Here is a 21,087-nt window from a genome sequence, read left to right as displayed (position 1 = left end):
GTGTAAGGTGAAATCTCTGGGTCGTTTTGATTTGCATTTCCCTGATGACTAAGGACACTGAACATGTCTTTAAGTGTTTCTCTGTTTTTCTATGTTTCTTTTTAGAGAATTCTCTGTTTAGTTCTGTACCCCGTTTTTTAATTGGATTACTTGATTTGTTGCTTTTTAACTTCTTGAGTTCTTTATATATTCTAGATATTAGCCCTCTATCAGGTATAGGGTTAGTGAAGATCCTTTTCCAATCTGTAGGCGGTCGTTTTGTTCTGATGACAGTGCCTTTTGCTTTACAGCAACTTTTCAGTTTCATGAGGTCCCATTTATTGATTTTTGATCTTAGAGCCTGTGCTGTTGGTGTTCTGCTCAGGAAGTTGTCTCCTCTGCCAATGAATTTTAAGCTCTTGCCCACTTTTTTCTTCTAATTGAATTAGTGTATCTGCTTTTATGTTGAGGTCTTTAATCCACTTGGACTTTAGTTTGTGCAGGGTGATAAATATGGATCTATTTGAATTTTCTACCTGTAGACATCCAGTGAGACTAGCACTATTTGTTCGAGATGCTATCTTTTTTTTTCTACTGTATGGTTTTGGCTTCTTTGTCCAAAATCAGTAGGTTTCTGGGTTAATTAGACATTCTGACAGGTATAAGATAGAATCTCAGAGCTGTTTTGACTTGAATTTTTCTGGTGACTTAAGACACTAAACATTTCTTTAACTGTTTTTTGTCCATTAGAGGGTACTTAATGGAGAATTCTTTGTTTAGCTCTGTAGTCTATTTTTAAATTTTTTTTCTTCACAATTTATTCATTATATATCCCAATTGAAGTCCCTTCCATCAACTCCCCCATTTCCACCCTCCCTTTCTATTTCCCTCATCTACTTTCCCTAGTCCAATGAAAGGGGGAATTCTCCACTTGCCATTTGCTTATAGCTTGTTAAGTCTCATCGGTATTGCTTGGATCCTCTTCCTCCATGTACTGGCAAGCCTGCATCAACTGGGGGGGAGTGATCAGAGAGCAGACAACTGAGTTCATGATATAGGCAACCCTCCCTCACTCAGTGATCCTCATAGAGACTGAGCTGCCAATCAGCCATATCAAAACAGGACATCTAGTCTGATTTTTAATTGGGTTATTTGGTTTGTTAATATTTAATTTCTTCTTTTTAGTTTTTATTATTTCACAATGTATTTATTATATATGCCAGTTGAAGCCCCTTCACTTAACTTTCCCCAGTCCCACTCTCTCTCTCTGTCCCCCCCATCTCCTCCTAGTCCACTGAAAGGGGGAGTTCTCCACCAACGCCATCTCCCTATAGCTTGTGCTAAGTCTCATCAGGACTGCCTGGATCCTCTGCCTCCTGTCCTGGCAAGGCCACATCATCAGAGTCGAGTCACCAGCAGTCAACAGAGTTCATGCTAAAACTAGCACTTGTTTCCCTCACTTGGTGATCCACATGAAGACTGAGCTGTTAATCTGCCACATCTGAGCAGAGGGTCTATATCCTCTCAATGCATGGTCCTTGGTTGGTGAATCAGTCTCTGCAAGATCCCCTGGGCTCACTTCCTTTAGTTTTGTTGGTCGCCTTGTGGGGCTTCTGTCACCTCTATGTCCTTCTATCCTCACTCCTCTCCCTTTCTTCTTCTATAATACTACCTGTGCTCTGCTGAAAGTTTGCCCATGAGTCTCAGCATCTACTTTAATCCCCTATTGGCTAGAGCCTTTCAGAGGACCTTTTTATTGAGTTCTTTATACATTTTGTATATTAGCTCCCTGTTGGATATAATGTTGCTAAGTATCTTTTCCCATTCTACATGCTGCTGTTTTGTGTTATTTAAGGTTTCTTTTGCCTTACAAGAGCTTTTTTTTAGTTTCATAAGTCCCATTTATTAATTGCTCATCCTAATGTCTGTTCTGTTGGTGTTCTGTTCTGTATGTGATTTCCTGTACCATGTTCCTATACCACTTTCTTCTCTGTTAATTTAAGTGTATTTGGTTTTATTTTGAGGTCTTTGATCCACTTAGAATTGAGTTTTGTGCAGTGTGGTAAATATGGATCTATTTGCATTCTTCTACATGCAGACATCGAGTTAGACCAGCATAATTTGTTGAAGATGGTTTATTTTTTTCATTACATAGTTTAAAGGCTTCCTTGTCAAAAAACATGTTTTGATAAGTGTGTGGGTTCATTTCTATATCTTTGATTTGATTCCATTGATCATTCTGTCTATTTTTATGCAAATATCATGTGGTTTTTATTACTATTATTGATTTTTTTTTGTACAGCTTGAAATCAGGGATGGTGATATCTCCAGAAGTTCTTAGGAAGAATAAGTATTGTCTCAAATATGTTTTGACTTACTGTCCTTTAAAATGCCACAGAGGAGAACAATACAGCCAGTCCTGATGAGCCCTGATAGGCTACGGTCAGATTGAATAGTAGGAGGACCTACCTATCATAGGACTGAGGGAAGGGCACAGGAGAAGAAGAAGTAAAGAAGGGGCATGGGTTTGGGAGGGGAAAAGGGAAGGGCTACAGCTGGGATACAAAGTGAATAAACTGTAATTAATAAAAATAAATAAATAAATAAAGGAAAAGGAGCCTGACGGATAGGAATGGATTTTTATCCTCTGGCTACAGATTTTTTTTTTCTAGAAATGTGGCATGCAAGGGGAGTTCTGAAACATTTAGTGTCCATTTAGACCTCCAGAGGAAGTGAGGATTAAACACACATCTAACCTCTTGTGTGAGGTTATAAGGGATACATACTCAAATCCATTCATACAGATAATATGTGATTAAGGCTCCAAAAAAATCTCCCCAAATGCAAGGTCTGATTAATGCTCTCTAGCTGGAAAAATTATTTTCGTTGCAGAGCTCAATGAAATGTTGACATGTGAAGCCCTCTCAAATCCCACCCTCCTCATTTCTTCATTTGGTTCTGATGTGTATATTTCTTTCCTGTTATAAACCTGACTGTGAGTATAATACCTCTCAGGGTGCCAGATGAGTCATTATAATGAATCATTGAATGTGAAGGAGCCCACTGGGAACAGTAAATTTGTATCCAGCTAGTGTGAGGTGAAGGATGCCTTAGGAACTCACCCAAAATTACAGCTGTCGTCTAAAGTGAGAACAGTTTTGTTGGCTATATTCTCTTAGTCTCTGAATTTTGCCTTGCTCATTTGCAAAGGAACACTTTCAGGGTATAGATTTTACTACCCTACCAAGGACTCTGGGGATAGATGCATACTTCCTGTCAGATTGGCTGAAGTATGGTGGAAATTTGAAGTAGGCTGACTGAAGCAGAAGTCTGAAGAAATTTCTAGACTGAGTATATCTTAAAAATTTTGGTTGTTGCAAGAGATGGTAGAGATTGAGATATAAAAATGGTTGTACGCACACTAGAGTGAGTATATTTTGGAAATCCACAAAACCCATTAGGTATTTTAGTTCTGTGGGAAGACCAGAGTGCACACAATTTATTAGTGCCATTACAGATAAACTTTTAAGTGTTTTAACGTAATTACTAAGTTCTTCAGTAGCGTTACCACCAAAAGAAAAGCCAGATTGTATTTTATGTCCCCTTTAGAAACAGGCATATTAGCATCTAAAAAATTTTCAAGGCTCTATAGATAACGAATTTTGTTTTAAAATATTTTGCTAGGCCAAGTATAGTGGTGCAAGTCTGTAATCCCAGGAACTTCTAAAATAAAGTACTTAATTAAACATATGATTTAAAGTGGTTAAAGGCCATGATGACAAAATGAAAACATAAGAGAAAACATAGCTGAGAGCTCAGCTCAGACCTTGATCCACAAGAAGAAGGCTGAGACAGAACATACTAGAAATGGTACAAACCTATAGAAAATTCAAAGCCCTCCCTCTGGAACACACCTCCTCCACTATTGTCACACCTCCTGTCTTTCTAATACAGTTCCACATACTGGAGAAGTATTCAAACATATGAGCATATGTGGGCCTTTATCATTCCTAAAACCTCAGCTTTGTAACATATACTTTGTGCCATGCAATCAATGCAAGCATTGTGTATAAGGATCAAAATATCTGTTCCTTAAAATTATTAAATTAAAAGAGAGAATATGAAGTTAGGAGAGAGATGTGTTTGTGGAGATCCTAGGTAAACTTACTGTACTGTGGATTTGTATTTGACCAAAGTGTGTGTGTGTGTGTGTGTGTGTGTGTGTGTGTGTGTGTGTGCGTGTGTGTGGAGGGAGGGGGATGGGTGTGTAGGAATAAAATTTGAAAGAACAAGAAAATGTTTTACAAACCATACAATACATTTTACCATGTTTTATGTAGTTTTTTTTAATGAAAATTAATTCAAAGATCACTGATAAGCAGATTATTTAGAAATACGTGGAGTTAAGTTTGTGTCTTTGATTCCTTCAAATGTAAACCTACTTTTTGTGGAAAAGAAAGAGACCCAGAAGATTCAGAAAGCTTAAGAAAATTATAATATTCAAAGGTATATAAGTTTTTGACAACTGTTACAGATAGGAAGGTTCTGTTAAGGTTGAGTTGCCTGAAATTCTTGCAGGGAATTACGGTGATACGGCTTTAAAGATTTGTCACTATAATGGGGTGAGAACTTGCTGTCTTGGAGTCACCAAGTTTCTTTAAGTAATTCCTGGCCAATACTACTGTAATTATATAGAATATACACCTCGGTCTACCATCTAGATAAATGAATTGTTTTTATGATCTATCCTGTTTATTCATCTTATCAAAAGTATTAGGCAACATTATGTTATGATACTATATAGTTTGTTTGTAAAGATTTATCTACTTTGGAATTTTTTAATGTTCCTGATAAATATGATTCTAAATCAAAATATTTAAAATTTGTGTCATAATTCATATTTTCTTATTATATTTGTATATATGCATTGTTTGCTATTAAAATTAAGCATTCTTTGAATGTCTATATTCATATAAGCATATTTTCCAAAAATAACATCTTTTTGAAAATCAGTGTGCAATCTAGGTTTCTTTTACACTAAGTGCTATGATTTAGCACCTTATGATTTGATTCTTAAATTCCCCACTCTATTCTGTAATTTTCTTAATAAAATCTAAGAACAAATTTGCTTTCTTCAAGTATGCAAAGAATTTTAAGAATTTTAGTCACTGATAACTCATATATCATTGAAACACATGCTAAGGTCAAGATACCTCTTTTTAATTTTTATTTTTTACATTAATTACAGTTTATTCACTTTATATCCCAACAATGGCCCCTTCCCTCATTCCCTCCTAATCCCTTCCTCCCTCATCTCTTTCCATGCCCCTCTCTAAGTCCACTGATAGGGGAGATCCTCCTCCAGTCCATCTGACCCTAAGCTATCAGGTCTCATCAGGACTGGCTGCATTGTCCTCCTCTGTGGCCTTTTAATCCATGTTTCTTCTATTATTTCTTTGTAGATAAGCATAATACATTACATTTAGTTTCAGCATATTTCATTTTACTTTCATTAGTCCATCTAACTCATCAATACTCACTCACATCCTGATTCTTTCAGCTAATCTACTTACTAATATATCCTAAATTGGATTTACCCTTAAAAGTTCCTCATTATAGAATCTGTATTTCAGGAAAAAATGTATATCAAGACCAGCTCTATTGGATTGCATTCAAATTCCTTTCTGTAAATTTATGTTAATCAGTGTATTAACGTTTCAAGATGTTGACTTTATCCAATTGTGAATATACATAGTTGTATATGTATTTTCATTGTATATTCATAGTGTACTACCATATATATCATAGAAAGAAAAAATTTCAAATATATATGTATACATGCATGAATTTAATACTTTATCAAATGTCTATTCATTATAGAGATTCTTCATAAAAATGCTTTATATCATCTTTGCCATGGGGAAAGGAAGGAATTGCAAGGTAAGTGTTTCTGAAAGTTGATAGGAAAACTATTGAATTAACTAGAAGTAATTTTTATGTGGGAATTATTGGCAACAGATAGTACAGTATCAAACTATTAAAGAAGTGTGTGTGTGTGTGTGTGTGTGTGTGTGTGTGTGTGTGTTGCGGAGTGTCCTAGAACTCACACACTAGTTGACTTGCTTGACATGTTTCTTCTCTGCATAGTCTACAAGAAGTGTGACCACTGTCAGTGTTGTCAGCCTTTTCTTCTCCCTCCCAATTTACACTTGCTGCCTTGCTGCAGTATTTTCCTAGTCAGAAAAACAGAATCACGTAATTGTAACACACATATTCAACAATCCTCTACTATCTACTTGAGACTGTATCTTGTGTTGCAATCCCAGGCTTTTTTGGCATGAAGAAATGTAAAAAGGCTGTTGTTACTTATCATCAAAAGCTTTTATACATGTCTCTTACCAACATACCATTGAGTCTTACATCATTCAAAATACAATTGGTTCCTTATATTTTTTGATTACTGTTCCATATTTTGATTTAACAATTATGTCACATGATTGCTTCGGCAACATATATACTAAAATTAGAATGATACAGAGAAGATTAGCATTACCCCTGTGCAAGAAGGATGACACTCAAATTTGTGAAGCGTACCATATTAAAAGAAGAAGAAGAAGAAGAAGAAGAAGAAGAAGAAGAAGAAGAAGAAGAAGAAGAAGAAGAAGAAGAAGATTTAACAATTAAAAAAAAAAGAAAACAATTACATCACAAAAGTTCTTGGAACTAGCTTGGGAATAAGAAGATAGAGCAGAATGGTTTTATTTTGAGAGAGTTCACCAGGGAAAGAAGATGCAGGAAAGGAGTTTCTGGAGCTAGGCATGTGAATTTGAGGGAGTTACTGTAAGGCAAGTTTGTTGAGAACACATTAGGTAATGCTGATGCACCAAAGGAGCTAAGCTTTCCAGTATGGGAAAAAAGACAATAGACTCTGTAGTGAGACACATCCAGCAAAGTCAGTGAATAAACAGACCCAAACCTGGGAGTGTAGAGATAGGACTTTCAGGTAAGATTCACTGTTTTTCTTTTTTCTTTCTTTTTTTAATTATAGCTGTTCTTTATTATTGAAAACTTCAAATTTAAATATAAATGTATACCCAGACACAAACCAGCAGGTGTGGTTAATAAAATGTGATCATATCTGCCTTTTATAATTTTCTTCTACCACCTTCCATATCCCTTTTTAATGTCCCTTCAAAAGAACGAATATTCTTATTTTGAGAATCGGTGTTTATCCATAAAGGGAAACAGAGTGATACCTTTCTCCTCAAACAGAAATTATTTCTACATCCATTCTTCAGTTGAGGGACATGTAGGTTATTTCCAGATTCTGGCTATTATGAATAAAGATACTATGAACATAGTTGAGCAAGTGTTTTTGTTGTACGGCAGAGTATCGTTTGGGTATATACCCAGGAAAGGTATTTAGCTGGATCTTTTGATAAAGTCAATCCCAATTTTCTAAGAAAGCACCAGACTGTTCCAAATTTACCATGCTTATGAAATGTGCAGGGATAAATATAGCACAGATGTAGCAGAGATTGAGGGAATGCCCAACTGATGCCTGGCCCAACCAAAAACCCCACCCCTGATACTATGAACAATACTCTACTAAACTTGCAGACAGGAGCTTGTCAGTGTTTACTTTTCAGAAGCTCTACCCAGCTGGACCTCAAAACAGATGCTGAGACTCACAGCAAAACATTGGTCTATGATTACATAGTCTTGAGGAATAGTAGGAAGAAAGAGGAAAGGACCCAGAAGTGAAAGGAGCTCCATAAGAAGACAAAGAGAGCCAATAACTAAGGCCCAGTTGGGCTTACTGAGACTGAAGCATCAACCAAAGACCATGCGTGAACTGGACTCAAGCTCCCTACTTAGATGTAGCAGATGGGCACCTTAGGCTTCAAGTGGGTATTCTAGCAAGGGAAGTAGGGACTGCATTGGACAAGAAGTCACACGCTAGATTTTAGATCACTTTTCCCTGATGGGACTGCTTTAACAGATGACAGGATGAGAGGATATGTCCTTGATACAACTTGATGAGTTGGGGTGGATGGGAAAGTGAACTATCCTTTTCTGAGGAAAAGGGGAGCAGGAAAGGAGGAGGTAGAAAGGGTAGGGGTTGGAGGGGAGGATGAAAGGGGCTACAATGATATAAAGTGAATAAAATAAGAAATGAAATAAAATTATTTCTGATTACTTTTGTTTATTTTTAATATTATTTTTTTAATTGTTTGTGCATCTTTTTAAATGTAATTTATTTTTTATTATTACTTACATTTTATTAACTCTGTATCCCAGCTGTATCCTGCTCCCTTATTCCCTCCCAATCTCACCCCTCTCCCTCATCTCCTCCCTGCCCCTTTCCAAGACCACTGATTGGGGAGGACCTCCTTCCCTTTCATCTGACCCTGTTTTATCAGATATCTTCAGGACTGGCTTCAAAGTTCTCCTCTATGGCCTAGCAGGACAGCTCATCCCTTGGGGGGTGGAGAGGTCAAAGATCCTGCCATTGAGTTCCTGTCAGAGATAGTCCCTGTTCCCCTTACTATGGGAAACCAATTAGTTATTGAGATACCATGAGCTTTGTCCAAGCAAAGGTTCTAGGTTATATCCATACATGGTCCATAGTTAGAGAAAAATTTTCAGAAAAAACCCTGTGCCCAGATATATTTGGTCCTTGTGGGGCTCCTATCGTTTCCAAGTCATCCTAACTTATGGGTCTTAGTATCTGTTTTGAAACACTGATAGGTAGAGTCTTTCAGATGTTCTCTGTGGTAGACTCCTGTCATAAGTCCAATGCACATCCCATTTGACTTTCTAAGTGAGGATTGATCATCTTAACCCCTGTATGCTTTCTTGTTTAACTTTATTAGGTGTATAGATTTCATTATGTTTATCATATCTTGTAGGTCTATATAAGGAATTATATACCATATTTGTCTTTCTCCTTCTGGGATACTTCACTCAGAATGATCTTTTCTAGATCCCACCATTTGCCTGCAAATTTCGTGATTTCCTCCTTTTTGATTGCTGAGTAGTATTCTATTGTGCATTGAACATATGACAGGAGTCTACTGAGCACATCTGAAAGACTCTAACTAGCAGTGTTTTCAAAGCAAAGACTCATAACCAAACTTTTGGCAGAGTACAGGGAATCATAAGAAAGAAGGGGAGTTAGTCTGATGGGGAAAGGATAGGAGCTCCACAAGGACCAAATATATCTGGGTACGGGGTCTTTTCTGAGACTGACATTCAACCAAGGACCATGTTTGGATATAATCTAGAACCTTCGCTCAGATGTAGCCTGTGGTAGCTCAGTAACCAATTGGTTTCCCAAAGCGAGGGGAACAAGGACTATTTCTAACAGGAACTCAATGACTGGCTTTTTGGCCTCCCCACCCCCAAGAGAGGAGCAGTCTTGTTAGGCCACAGAGGAGGGCTTTGGACCCAGTCCTGAAGATACCTGATAAAACAGGATCAGATGAATGGGGAGGAGGTCCCCCCCCCTATCAGTAGATTTGGAAAGGGGGATGGTGGAGATGAGGGAGGGAGGGAGGGACTAGGAGGGAATGAGGGATTGGGACATGGCTGGGATACAGAGTTAATAAAATATAACTGATAAGAAAAAATAAAAATAAAAAAAAATACCACAATTTCTGTATCCATTCCTCCATTGATGGACATCTGGCTTGTTTTCAGGTTCTGGCTATTACAAATAAAGCTGCTACAAACATGGTTGAGCAAATGTCCTTGTTGTGTACATGAGTAAATTTTGGGTATGTACCTAGCAGTGGTATAGCTGTGTCTTGAGGATGCACTATTCCTAATTGTCTGAGAAAGCACCAGATAGACTTCCACAGTGGTTGTACGAGTTTACATTCCCACCAGCAATGGAGGAGGGTTCTCCTTTCTCCACTACCTCTCTAGCATGTGTTGTCACTTGAGTTTTTCATCTTGCCCGTTCTGATGGGTGTAAGGTGAAATCTCAGGGTTGTTTTGATTTGCATTTCTCTAATGGCTAATGAGGTTGAGCATTTCTTTAAGTGTTTCTCTACCATCCAATATTCCTCTATCAAGAATTCTCTGTTTAGTTCTGTTCTCCATTTTTTAATTAGATTACTTGATTTGTTGCTTTTCAGCTTCTTTGATTCTTTATATATACTGGAATTAGCCCTCTGTCAGATAAAGGTTTGGTGAAGATTCTTTCCCAATCTGTAGGCATCGTTTTGTTTTGATGACAGTGTCTTTTGCTTTACAGAAGCTTTTCAGTTTAATGAGGTCCCATTTATTGATTGTTGCTCTTAGAGCCTGTGCTGTTGGTGTTCCATTCAGGAAGTTGTCTCCTGTGACAATGAGTTCTAGGTTCTACCCCACATTTTCTTCTAACCAATTTACAGTATCTGGTTTAATCTTGAGGTCTTTGATCCACTGGGACTTTAGTTTTGTGCAGAGTGATAAATATGGATCTATGTTCATTTTTCTGCATGTAGACATCCCGTTGGACCAGCATTATTTGTTGAAGATGCTGTCTTTTTTCTAATCTATGGTTTTGCTTCTTTTTAAAAAATCAAGTATTTGTAAGGGTGTAGGTTTATTTCAGGGTCTTCTATTCAGTTCCATTCATCCTCCTTTCTGTTTCTGTGCCAATACTATGGAGTTTTTATTACTATTGCTCTATAGTACAGCTTGAGATGGGGATGGAGATACCTCCAGATGATCTGTTGTTGTACAGGATCATTTTGGAGATTTTGGTGTTTTTTTTTTTTTTTTTTTTTTTTTTTTTTTTTCTCCATATGAAGCTGAGAATCTTTTTTTTTAAGGTCTGTAAGAATTGAGTTGTATTTTAATGGGAATTGCGTTGAAGCAATCTGTAGATTGCTTTAGGCAGGATGGCCATTTTCACAATGTTAATCCTACCAATCAATGAGCACAGGAGATCTGTCCAACTTCTGACATCTTCAATTCCTTTCTTCAGAGACTTGAATTTTTTCTCAAACATGTCTTTCACTTGCTTGGTTAGAGTCACCCCAAGGTGCTTTATGTTATTAGTGGCTATTGTGAAGGGTGTTGTTTCCCTAATTTCTTTCTTGGTCTTATTTTCTTTGATATACAGGAGGGCTACTGATTTCTTTGAGTTGATTTTGTATCCTGCCACTTTGCTGAAGGTGTTTATCAGCTCAAGGAGTTCTCCGGTTGAAATTTTGTGGTTGCTCATGTATACTATCATATCGTCTGTGAATAGTGACACTTTGACCTCTTCCTTTTGATTTGTATCCCCTTGATCTCCTTCAACTGTCTTATTGCTCTGGCTAGGACTTCAAGTACTATGTTGAAGAGATATGGAGAGAGAGGGCAGCCTTGTCTTGTCCCTGATTTCAGTGGGATTGATTTAAGTTTCTCTCCATTGAGTTTGATGTTGGCTATAGGCTTGCTGTATATTTCCTTTACTATGTTTAAGTATGTGCCTTGTATCTCTGATCGCTCCAAGATTTTAAACATGAATGGGTGTTGGACATTTTCAATATTTTTTCGGCATCTAAGGAGGTGATCATATGGTTTTTCTCCTTCAGTTTGTTCATGTGGTGGATTACATTGATGGATTTCTGTATGTTGAACCACCCTTGCATGCCTGGGATGAAGCCTACTTAATCATAGTGGATGATATCTTTGATATGTTCTTGGATTCGGTTTGCAAGTATTTTATTGAGTATTTTTGCATCAATGTTCATAAGAGATATAGGTCTGAAATTCTCTTTTTTTGTTGGGTCTTTGTCTGGTTTAGGTATCAAGGTGACTGTGGCTTAATAACTTGAGTTTAGTAATGTTCCCTTAGTTCCTATTTTGTGGAATAGTTTGGAGAGAATTGGAGTTAGCACTTCTTTGAAGGTCTGGTAGAAATCTGCACTGAATTCATCTGGCCCAGGGATTTTTTTGGAAGGGAGACTGGTAATGACTGCTTCTCTTTCTTGGGGAATATAGGACTATTCAATTTTTCTACCTGGTCTTGACTTAATTTTGGCAAATGGAATCTATCAAGAAACTTGGCCATTTATTTTAGATTTTCAAATAATGTGGCATATAAGCTTTTGTAGTATGACCTAATGATTATTTGGATTTCCTCGGTGTGTGTAGATATGCCCCCGTTTTCATTTCTAATTTTGCTTATTTGGATAGTTTCTCTCTTCTTTTTAGTTAGTTTGGCTAAAGATTTGTCTATCTTGTTGATTTTCTCAAAGAAACCAGAATCTTGCTTTCATTGATTCTTTGAATAGTTTTATTTGTTTCTAATTGATTGAGTTCAGCCCTGAGTTTGATTATTACTAGTCGTCTGCTCCTCTTGGGTGAATTTGCTTCTGTTTTCTCTAGGGCTTTCAGTTGGGCCATTAAGTTGCTTGCATGAGATGTCACAAATTTCTTCTTGAAGGCACTTGGTGCTATGAATTTTTCTCTGAGCACTGCTTTCATTATGTCCCATAAATTAGGGTATGTTTTACCTTCATTTTCATTGAATTCTAGGAAGTCTTTAATTTCTTTCTTCATTTCTTCTTTAACCGAGCTATCATTAAGCAGCAACTTGTTCAGTTTCCATGTGCTTGTAGGCGTTTTTCTAATTCCATTTTTTTGAGGTCCACCTTTAGTCCATGGTGTGCCGGGGCCAGCCGGGCAGAGTGGAATGGTTCTTGAGTTGGGTGTGAGGATTAAAATTAATAAAATAAACACAGAGCACACAGGAAACTTTTTAAAGATCCAGACAGCTTTTGCAAAAGGCAGACTGCTGTAGCAAGCAGCAAGTCTCAACTGCTGCCTCATCCTCTGCCTCCAGCCTTCTGACCACTTTATTGTTTGAGGAGTTCCTTTTTGTCAGTCAAACATCTCAGAACAATAGGTTAATTTGCACAAGGAGCCAGAGGATGAGGGGTAACCCTCACAAGCTATCCCACCTGTTGTCACAAACAAAAGGAGATGGACTTGCAAGTTCTCCTCTGCCTTTAGTAAAGGCCTGCTAAAAATCATCTCTCCGCCGAGATTAAAATAACAAAGCAGGCTGCTGAGTCACGGCTCCCGACAATGGTGGTCACATAGAATACAGGGGATTATTTCAATTTTCTTGTATCTGTTGATGTTTGCTTTGTGACCAACTATATGGTCTATTTTGGAGAAGGTTCCCTGAGGTGCTGAAAAGAAGGTATACTCGTTTGAGTTTGGGTGAAAGTTCTGCAGACATCTATTAGGTCCATTTGATTTATGACCTTTGTAAGTGCCTTTATTTCCTTATTAGGCTTCTGTCTAGATGATCTGTCCCTTGGTGACAGTGGGGTGTTGAAGTCTCCCATTATCAAGGTGTTGGGATCGATGTGTGATTTAAGTTTTAACAATATTTCATTTATGAATGTAGGCACTTTTTTTAATTTGGGGCATAGATATTCAGAATTGTGATGTCCTGCTGGTGAATTTTTCCTTGATGAGAATGTAGTGTCCCTCCTCATATTTTTTGATTAATTTTGGTTGAAAGTCTATTTTAGTAGATATTAGGTTAGCTACCCCAGCTTGTTTTCTGGGTCTGTTTGCTTGAAATACATTTTCCAGCCCTTTATTCTGAGGTAGTGTTTACATTTGTTGCAGAGGTGCGTTTCTTGGATGGAACAGAACGTTGAATATTGTTTCTGCAACCATTCTGTTAGTCTGTGTCTTTTTTTCTTTTTTTTTCTCAATGCAGTTTATTCAGGAACCTTGAACAATCATCTGACCCTGGGGAAAGCCAGCCCACAGCTTAAATAGCCTCTGGGTAGCCAACCCCAGCTTGCCACATGGGCAATGCAGTTAGGTCCACATACATGGAAGCAAGCCAGATCCTCAGCCTTAGCCAAATGTGGAGTTGTTTGTGACAGAGAGCACTCACCATCAGGAAGGTGGAAGGCGGAAACCAGCTCCATCTTTAGGGTTCGGCATTATGCAGCTCTCTACAGTTCCCCCTTTTTGTTTTAGACGTTTCCATTGATGTTGATAGATAATAGTGACCAATGAATTTTAGTTCCTTTTATATTGGAGTCGGTGGTCTTACTGTGTTTCTCTACTTTTTTTTTTTCATTTTTGTTGGGATATTATCTATATGCCCTGTTTTCTTGGGTGAATTTGTTTTCGTTGGATTGGAATTTTCCTTCTAGTATCTTCTGTAGGGTTGGTTTGCTGTGTAGATATTGCATAAATTTAGTTTTGTCATGGAATATTTTGTTTTCTCAATCTATGTTGATTGAAAGCTTTGCAGGGTATAGTAGTCTGGGTTGACATTTATGGTCTCTTACAGTCTGCATGACACCTGCCCAGGCCCTTCTGGCCTTCATAGTTCCTGATGAGATGTTGGATGTGATTCTGATTCATATGTTACTTGACCTTTTTCTATTCTGCTTTTAATATCTTTTCTTTGTTATGTAAATTTAGTGGTTTGACTATGATATGGCATGATGTGTTTCTTTTCTGGTCTAGTCTATTTGGTGTTCTGTAGGCCTCCTGTATATTCATGGACATCTCTTTCTTAAGTTGGGAAAATTTTCTTCTATGATTTTCTTGAAAATATTTTCTGGACCTTGGAGCCTGGTGTCTTCTTTTTCATCATTTCCTGTTATTCATAGATTTTGTCCTTTCATGGTGTCCTTGATTTCTTTGATAGTTTGTGTTTGGGACTTTTCTGATTTTACTTTTTCTTTGAGAGAAGTATCAATTTCTGCGAGTGTATCTTCAGTGCCAGAGAATCTCTTGTCGGGAGCCGGCAAAACCCCCAGACTCTGATTTGTAATATCCTGCTGGACAAACAACAGAGGTCTGTGAATCATACGTTTCGGTTAATAGCCCTGCCGGACAAACAACAGATGTCCGAAACCATAGACGTTGTTTTTAGTGACTGAATAACCTTGTGAGCCTCCACTGTAACAATCACATGAATCAAGTGATTTCTTACAGAGTGGCGCCCAACGTGGGGCTCGAAGTACGGGTCGACCCTGACGGACCCTCGATAAAAGAGCAGGCCTGCGACATCAATAGATTGGTCACACTCCTCTGGCCCGGAGAAGACTGCATGACCTGGTGAGATTTTACGCTTCCGTCTTATCGAGATGGGGCATTCTTTGTCTAAAGAGGCGTCCTTCATTAAGGATCTTAAAGCCTCCCTTCGGGAGAGAGGAATTAGGGTCAAGAAGAAAGATTTAATAAATTTCTTTATTTACATTGACAAGGCCTGTCCTTGGTTTATGTTGGATGGCCCTACCATTCACCCCAAAAAATGGCAAAAGGTAGGACGTGAGCTCAATCAAAAATTAACTGAGGAAGGAGATCAATCACTCTCCCCTACAGTCTTTTCCTTTTGGGGCATTATTAGAGATATTGTTGAGGATGCTGACAATGATGCTGGCAAACGACAGTTACTTTCAGTTGCTGAATATTGTCTTTCTTCATCCAAGCAAAATTCACCCGCCGCTTCTCGTCCTCCCTCTCGTGCTTCTGATTCCTTCTCTTTGGCTAACGCCTCTCCTCTTCCTAGCCTCCCTCAACTTTACCCGCCTCTTCCCACTGCTGATGTCCCGCCACCATACTCTGGAACGCCTAATCACAAAGAATCTTTAAAATCCCTCGGCCCACCCGTCTCTTCTGCACAAGATCCTGAACCCCTAGATCCTGGAGATGCCGCTACGCTCGAGAACGAGGCTGCTCGATATCATAATGATAGTGACCCTCCACTCGCCTCCGCACCTCCGCCATCTGCTCCTTTTGTCCTCCCATCCTTCCCTACACTGCCTACAGATATCCTCTCTGAGACCCGGTCTCGTCTTTCTGCCCAATTCCGTGACCTAACCGAGATCCTCCATCTCCAACAACAACTTTCGCAACTTACAACTCGCTGCTCTGCCCTCCCTACATCCAATCCTGCCTCCGCTATTCCTGAGCGTTTTCCTCCATCTAACTCTTCGCTCATAAATCCGGTTTTTCCTCTGCCCACCCCGTCTCAACTTACTTTTCCTGTTACTACTCGCTCACAGGCAAACCGTATTTCTGGCCCTTCTCAATCCACGCCTACTCGCCCTGATCATGTTAGCATTAGAATCCTTGACGATGAGGCCTCCGATGAACAAAATAGCGAAAGTGAAAGTGACGGCGAGGAGGGGCCCCAGGCTCCCAACTCCTCTAGCGCCCTTGCTAGTTCTTCCGCTAAAGCCAGAACAAAATCCTCCTCTGAGGAGCCTGGTGACTTTCATCCCCTTCGCTTCAAAAAGTTAGAAAAACTTAACTCAGCCGTCCGCACCTATGGCCCTAATGCTCCTTTTACTGTTTCCCTCCTTGAAAGTATGGCTGGGGGCGGATTCCTGACACCCAGTGAGTGGCTTACTGTTGTCCAATCGGTTCTCACAAGAGGCCAATTTCTCTCATGGCAGGCTGACTGGTATGACCGCTGCCGCAATTTGGCTAATAATAATTTTAAAAATCCTGACAAAGCCTCAGCAAAATGGACATTTAATAAATTAACAGGACAGGAAAAATATGCTCCAGAACAAGTACAGCGTGCTTTTCCTGTCGGGCTCTTAGCTCAAGCCCATGGGGCTGCCCTTGCCGCGTGGCGGGCAATTCCAGTTAAGGGGTCTGTTCTTTCACCCTTAACAAAGATTATCCAAGGCAATAATGAGGACTATTCAGAATTTGTGGGACGCTTCCTTGAGGCGGCGGAGCGATCATTGGGATCCGATAAAATAGAACGAAAAGAAAGTAAACTCCTTAAACAGCTGGCCTTCGAAAATGCTAACTCTGCCTGTAAGGCAGCCCTGCGGGGCAAATATAAGGATAAAAGCCTTCCTGAGATGATCCGTATCTGCTCAGATGTTGACACCTTTACTCATAAGATGTCTCAGGCCATAAGTTTAGTCATGGGAGCTTCACAAGGCCCCAGTTCAAAATTCCCTTGTTTTAAATGTGGACAAGTGGGACATTTTGCATGGCAATGCCCTCAACAAAATTCTTCCCCTTCGGGACAAAATGGAGGGCTTCCTCGTCCCTTGCCCACTACTGTTTGTCCACGTTGTCGGCGAGGCAAACATTGGGCCGCTGCCTGCCGCTCCAAAACGGATGCCGCAGGAAATCCTCTCCCTCCCCCACAGGGAAACATGAGGAGGGGCCAGCCCCGGGTCCCTCAGCCTATCAACTTCATGCCGGCCTCGGGGGTAAGCCAGCCATGCCACAATCAGACCCTAACGCAGCCAGCGCCAGACCAACAGCCTGCCTTCGCAGGGCCACTCCCAGGAGCGCAGGATTGGACCTCTGTGCCTCCACCGACTCAATTCTAACCCCTGAAGACGGGGTACAAGTTATCTCCACAGGAATTTTTGGGCCACCTCCCCCACAGACTTACTATTTAATTTTGGGTAGGGCATCTAGTACATTAAAAGGCATTAATGTCTTCCCCTCTTTAATTGATAACGATTATACTGGGGAAATAAAAATTTTGGCTAGCAGCATGCGGGGACCCCTTCCAATTACTAAGGGACAGCGATTGGCTCAAGCACTCCCCCTACCCCTAGATTTAACCGCTCCCGCTTTAGGCCCTCCTCGAGGACCATCTACTCCCGGATCCTCGGACATTTTCTGGATTCACCAAATGACTCAAGAGCGACCCACTCTAAAACTTAAACTCAATGGAAAAACATTTGAGGGCCTTTTGGATACAGGAGCAGATTCCACAGTAATTTCTCAAAGAGCATGGCCTTCTTCCTGGCCCTCCCAGCCAACTTTAACTCAGCTACAAGGCATAAGTCAATCTCTTAATACCCTACAGAGTTCCCAATTGCTGACCTGGGAGGACCCTGAGGGAAATAGCGGACACGTGCGTCCATTTATAGTCCCTGGGCTCCCTGTTAATCTCTGGGGGAGAGATATTCTTTCTCAAATGGGAGTCCTCATCTTTAGCCCCTCAGAGGCAGTCACCCAACAAATGCTTAAACAAGGCTTTATACCAGGAAAAGGATTAGGAAAAAATAATCAAGGACCACCCAAGCCTATCTCGGTTGTTCCAAAATTTTCACGTACAGGACTTGGTTATGAATCACATTTTTCTTAAGGGCCATTGCTCCCCCTGCACTCCAGGCAGATAAAATAACATGGAAAAGTGATTCCCCTGTCTGGGTTGACCAATGGCCCCTTCCTCAGAAAAAATTAACAGCAGCCATGCAGTTGGTGCAGGAACAGCTTTTGGCTGGACATATTGTACCCTCCACTTCCCCGTGGAATACACCCATATTTGTTATTCAAAAGAAAGGGGGAAAATGGAGACTTCTCCAAGATCTCAGAGAAATTAATAAGACTATGGTACCAATGGGGGCACTCCAACCAGGACTCCCCTCTCCGGTTGCCATTCCTAAAGGCTATACAAAATTGGTTATTGATTTAAAAGATTGTTTCTTTTGTATTCCACTCCATCCTGATGATTGTAAGCGCTTTGCTTTCAGCGTTCCTGTTGTTAATTGTATAGGTCCGTCACCCCACTTCCAGTGGAGAGTGCTGCCCCAAGGGATGGCCAACAGTCCCACCCTTGCCAAAAATATGTTGCCCAAGCTATTGATCCTTTTAGACTAAAATACCCCAAAATATATTTCATCCACTATATGGATGATATTTTATTGGCAGGACCCGATGCTACCGAATTACAGGCTATTGGACAGAACCTAATTATTTCACTCCAACAACTGGGACTTCAAATAGCCCCCGAGAAGGTGCAACTTCACCCTCCCTATCTCTTTCTCGGTTTTGAACTCCTTCCCAATAATATCCTGTCTCAAAAGATACAACTTAGACGAGATTCACTTTCTACTTTCTTTAAATGATTTCCAAAGGCTTCTAGGAGATATTAATTGGCTTAGGCCTTATTTAAAGCTTACTACTGGGGAACTTAAACCTCTCTTTGATATTTTGCGAGGGGATCCTGACCCGGCGTCCGCCCGACAGCTCACCCCAGAAGCCATTGAGTCCTTAGGTATAGTTGAAAAAGCTATACAAAATCAAAACGTTGGATATTTTTCCCCAGACCTGTCGCTTTGGCTATTGGTTCTCCCCACAGCCTTTACTCCTACTGGACTTTTATGGCAAACTAAGCCCTTGTTCTGGATTCATTTCCCAGCGTCCCCCTCTAAAATACTCCCCACATATCCCTCATTGGTTGCTCAAATCTTCAAATTAGGAAGGGAGGCATCTCTCAAACTTTTTGGAAAGGACCCAGATATCGTCTGTACACCATATAATTCTTTTCAAGTACAGTGGTTAATTCAGACTTCGGATGATTGGGCTGTTAATAGCATCTCCTTTCAGGGAAAACTTGATAATCATTATCCTGCTGATAAACTTATTCAGTTTTTGCATAAACAATCTGTCTTTTTACCAATGCGAACCAAGACTTCTCCCATTCCCGGAGCTACATTGGTTTTTACTGATGGCTCCTCTTCAGGAATTGCTGCTTTTAGTATTCAGGGGCGGATTTTTCAATCTCAGACAGATCTCTCGTCCGCTCAACTGGTGGAACTGGTTGCAGTCATAAAAGTCTTCGAGACTCTCGCAAGCCAAGCATTTAATCTTTACGCTGATAGTGCTTATGTTGCTACTTCTGTTCTGCTACTTGAGACTGTCCCTTATATTAGGCCTTCTACCAATGCTTCTCCTCTTTTTGCCAAATTACAAGCTTTAATACTAAGACGCTTAGAACCCTTTTTTATTGATCACATTCGAGCTCACTCTGGCCTTCCGGGACCCCTGAGTGAGGGAAATGACTTGGTAGACCAGGCCACCCAGCCTAAGTTAGCCCTTCTTATGACATCTGTTAAACAAGCTGACCCCCTGATACAAGCCCAGGAAGCTCATCGCTTACACCATCTTAATGCCCAAACGCTTCGTCAGATGTTTTCTATTACAAGGGAGCAGGCTAGACAAATAGTCCGCCAATGCCAAAATTGCTTAATATTTTTGCCCGAGCCTCACCTAGGAGTCAACCCTCGAGGTCTGACACCAGGAGAGCTCTGGCAGATGGATGTTACACATTATTCCCCTTTCGGAAAATTAAAATTTATTCATGTGTCTATAGATACCTTCAGTGGATTCATTTTTGCCTCTCTCCAATCGGGAGAAGCTACTAAACATGTTATAAGTCATATTCTTGCATGTTCTGCCTGCATGCCCTTACCTAAAATCATAAAGACAGACAATGGCCCTGGATATACCAGTAATAACTTTAAACAATTTTGTGCTCAATTAAAAATTAAACATATCACAGGGATCCCTTACAATCCACAAGGCCAAGGCATTGTAGAAAGAGCACATCAAACCCTTAAAAATATGCTTCAAAAATTACAACATTCTGGAGGAATTTTATACCCATCAACAGGAAACTACAAAACCCTTTTAAATTATGCTTTATTTGTCTTAAATTTCCTTACTCTTGATAATAATGGCAAGACTGCAGCTGATAGATTCTGGCACCCTTCCACATCGGATACCTATGCTCAAGCAATGTGGAAAGACCCATTGACTTACAAGTGGTCTGGTCCGGACCCCGTATTAATTTGGGGAAAAGGACATGCATGTATATTTGACTCCAAGCAACAAAATGCCAGATGGCTCCCTGAAAGATTGATAAAGTTAATTAATCCCCCCAGGGAAACCCCTGAGGAAAAATCTAACTGTGTTTAATTACAGAAGGATGTTCGGCCTTGCCATCCTTTCGCTCCTGCTTGTAGTCCGGCTGGCGGTAAGTGCCCCCTCCCCTTATCAGATTTATAATTATACCTGGGTTATTGAAAATCAGGCCGGAGATATTGTTAATTTTAGTTCTTCGGTCGGAACTCAGCCTCATTGGCCTGATTTAGAAGTGGACCTTTGTGCCCTTGCCCTTGGTGCACACCCTGATTGGGGTGTTGCCGAGATTCTTTGGCCTCAGCCCGGAGGTATAGCACCTGAGTCTCCGCATTTTCCTCCCAATCCTGGCTGTGCAAATGCTCTTGATAGAAGTATTCTTCAAAACCAGCATGGTATTTATGTCTGTCCAGGGGCCCATAGGGACCGATCTCTCAACTATAAATGCAG

The 21,087-nt window shown here is 40.1% G+C and overlaps 1 protein-coding gene and 1 non-coding gene across 2 annotated transcripts; both read left to right on the top strand.

Moving 5' to 3' along the window:
- Nucleotides 1–6,472: 6,472 nt before the first annotated feature.
- LOC132653250 (U6 spliceosomal RNA) lies at nucleotides 6,473–6,582 on the top strand. Its single transcript, XR_009591032.1, has one exon. It is a non-coding gene; the product is annotated as a U6 spliceosomal RNA (small nuclear RNA).
- An 8,510-nt stretch (nucleotides 6,583–15,092) lies between these two features.
- On the top strand, nucleotides 15,093–17,309 carry LOC132652864 (endogenous retrovirus group K member 113 Gag polyprotein-like). Its single transcript, XM_060378799.1, has one exon. The coding sequence runs from the start codon at nucleotides 15,093–15,095 to the stop codon at nucleotides 17,307–17,309; it is 2,217 nt and encodes a 738-aa protein (XP_060234782.1).
- Nucleotides 17,310–21,087: the final 3,778 nt, after the last annotated feature.

This window comes from Meriones unguiculatus, chromosome 3 (genome assembly GCF_030254825.1).
Source record: "Meriones unguiculatus strain TT.TT164.6M chromosome 3, Bangor_MerUng_6.1, whole genome shotgun sequence".
NCBI lineage: Eukaryota > Metazoa > Chordata > Mammalia > Rodentia > Muridae > Meriones > Meriones unguiculatus.
This window is presented reverse-complemented; position numbering and strand designations above follow the sequence as displayed.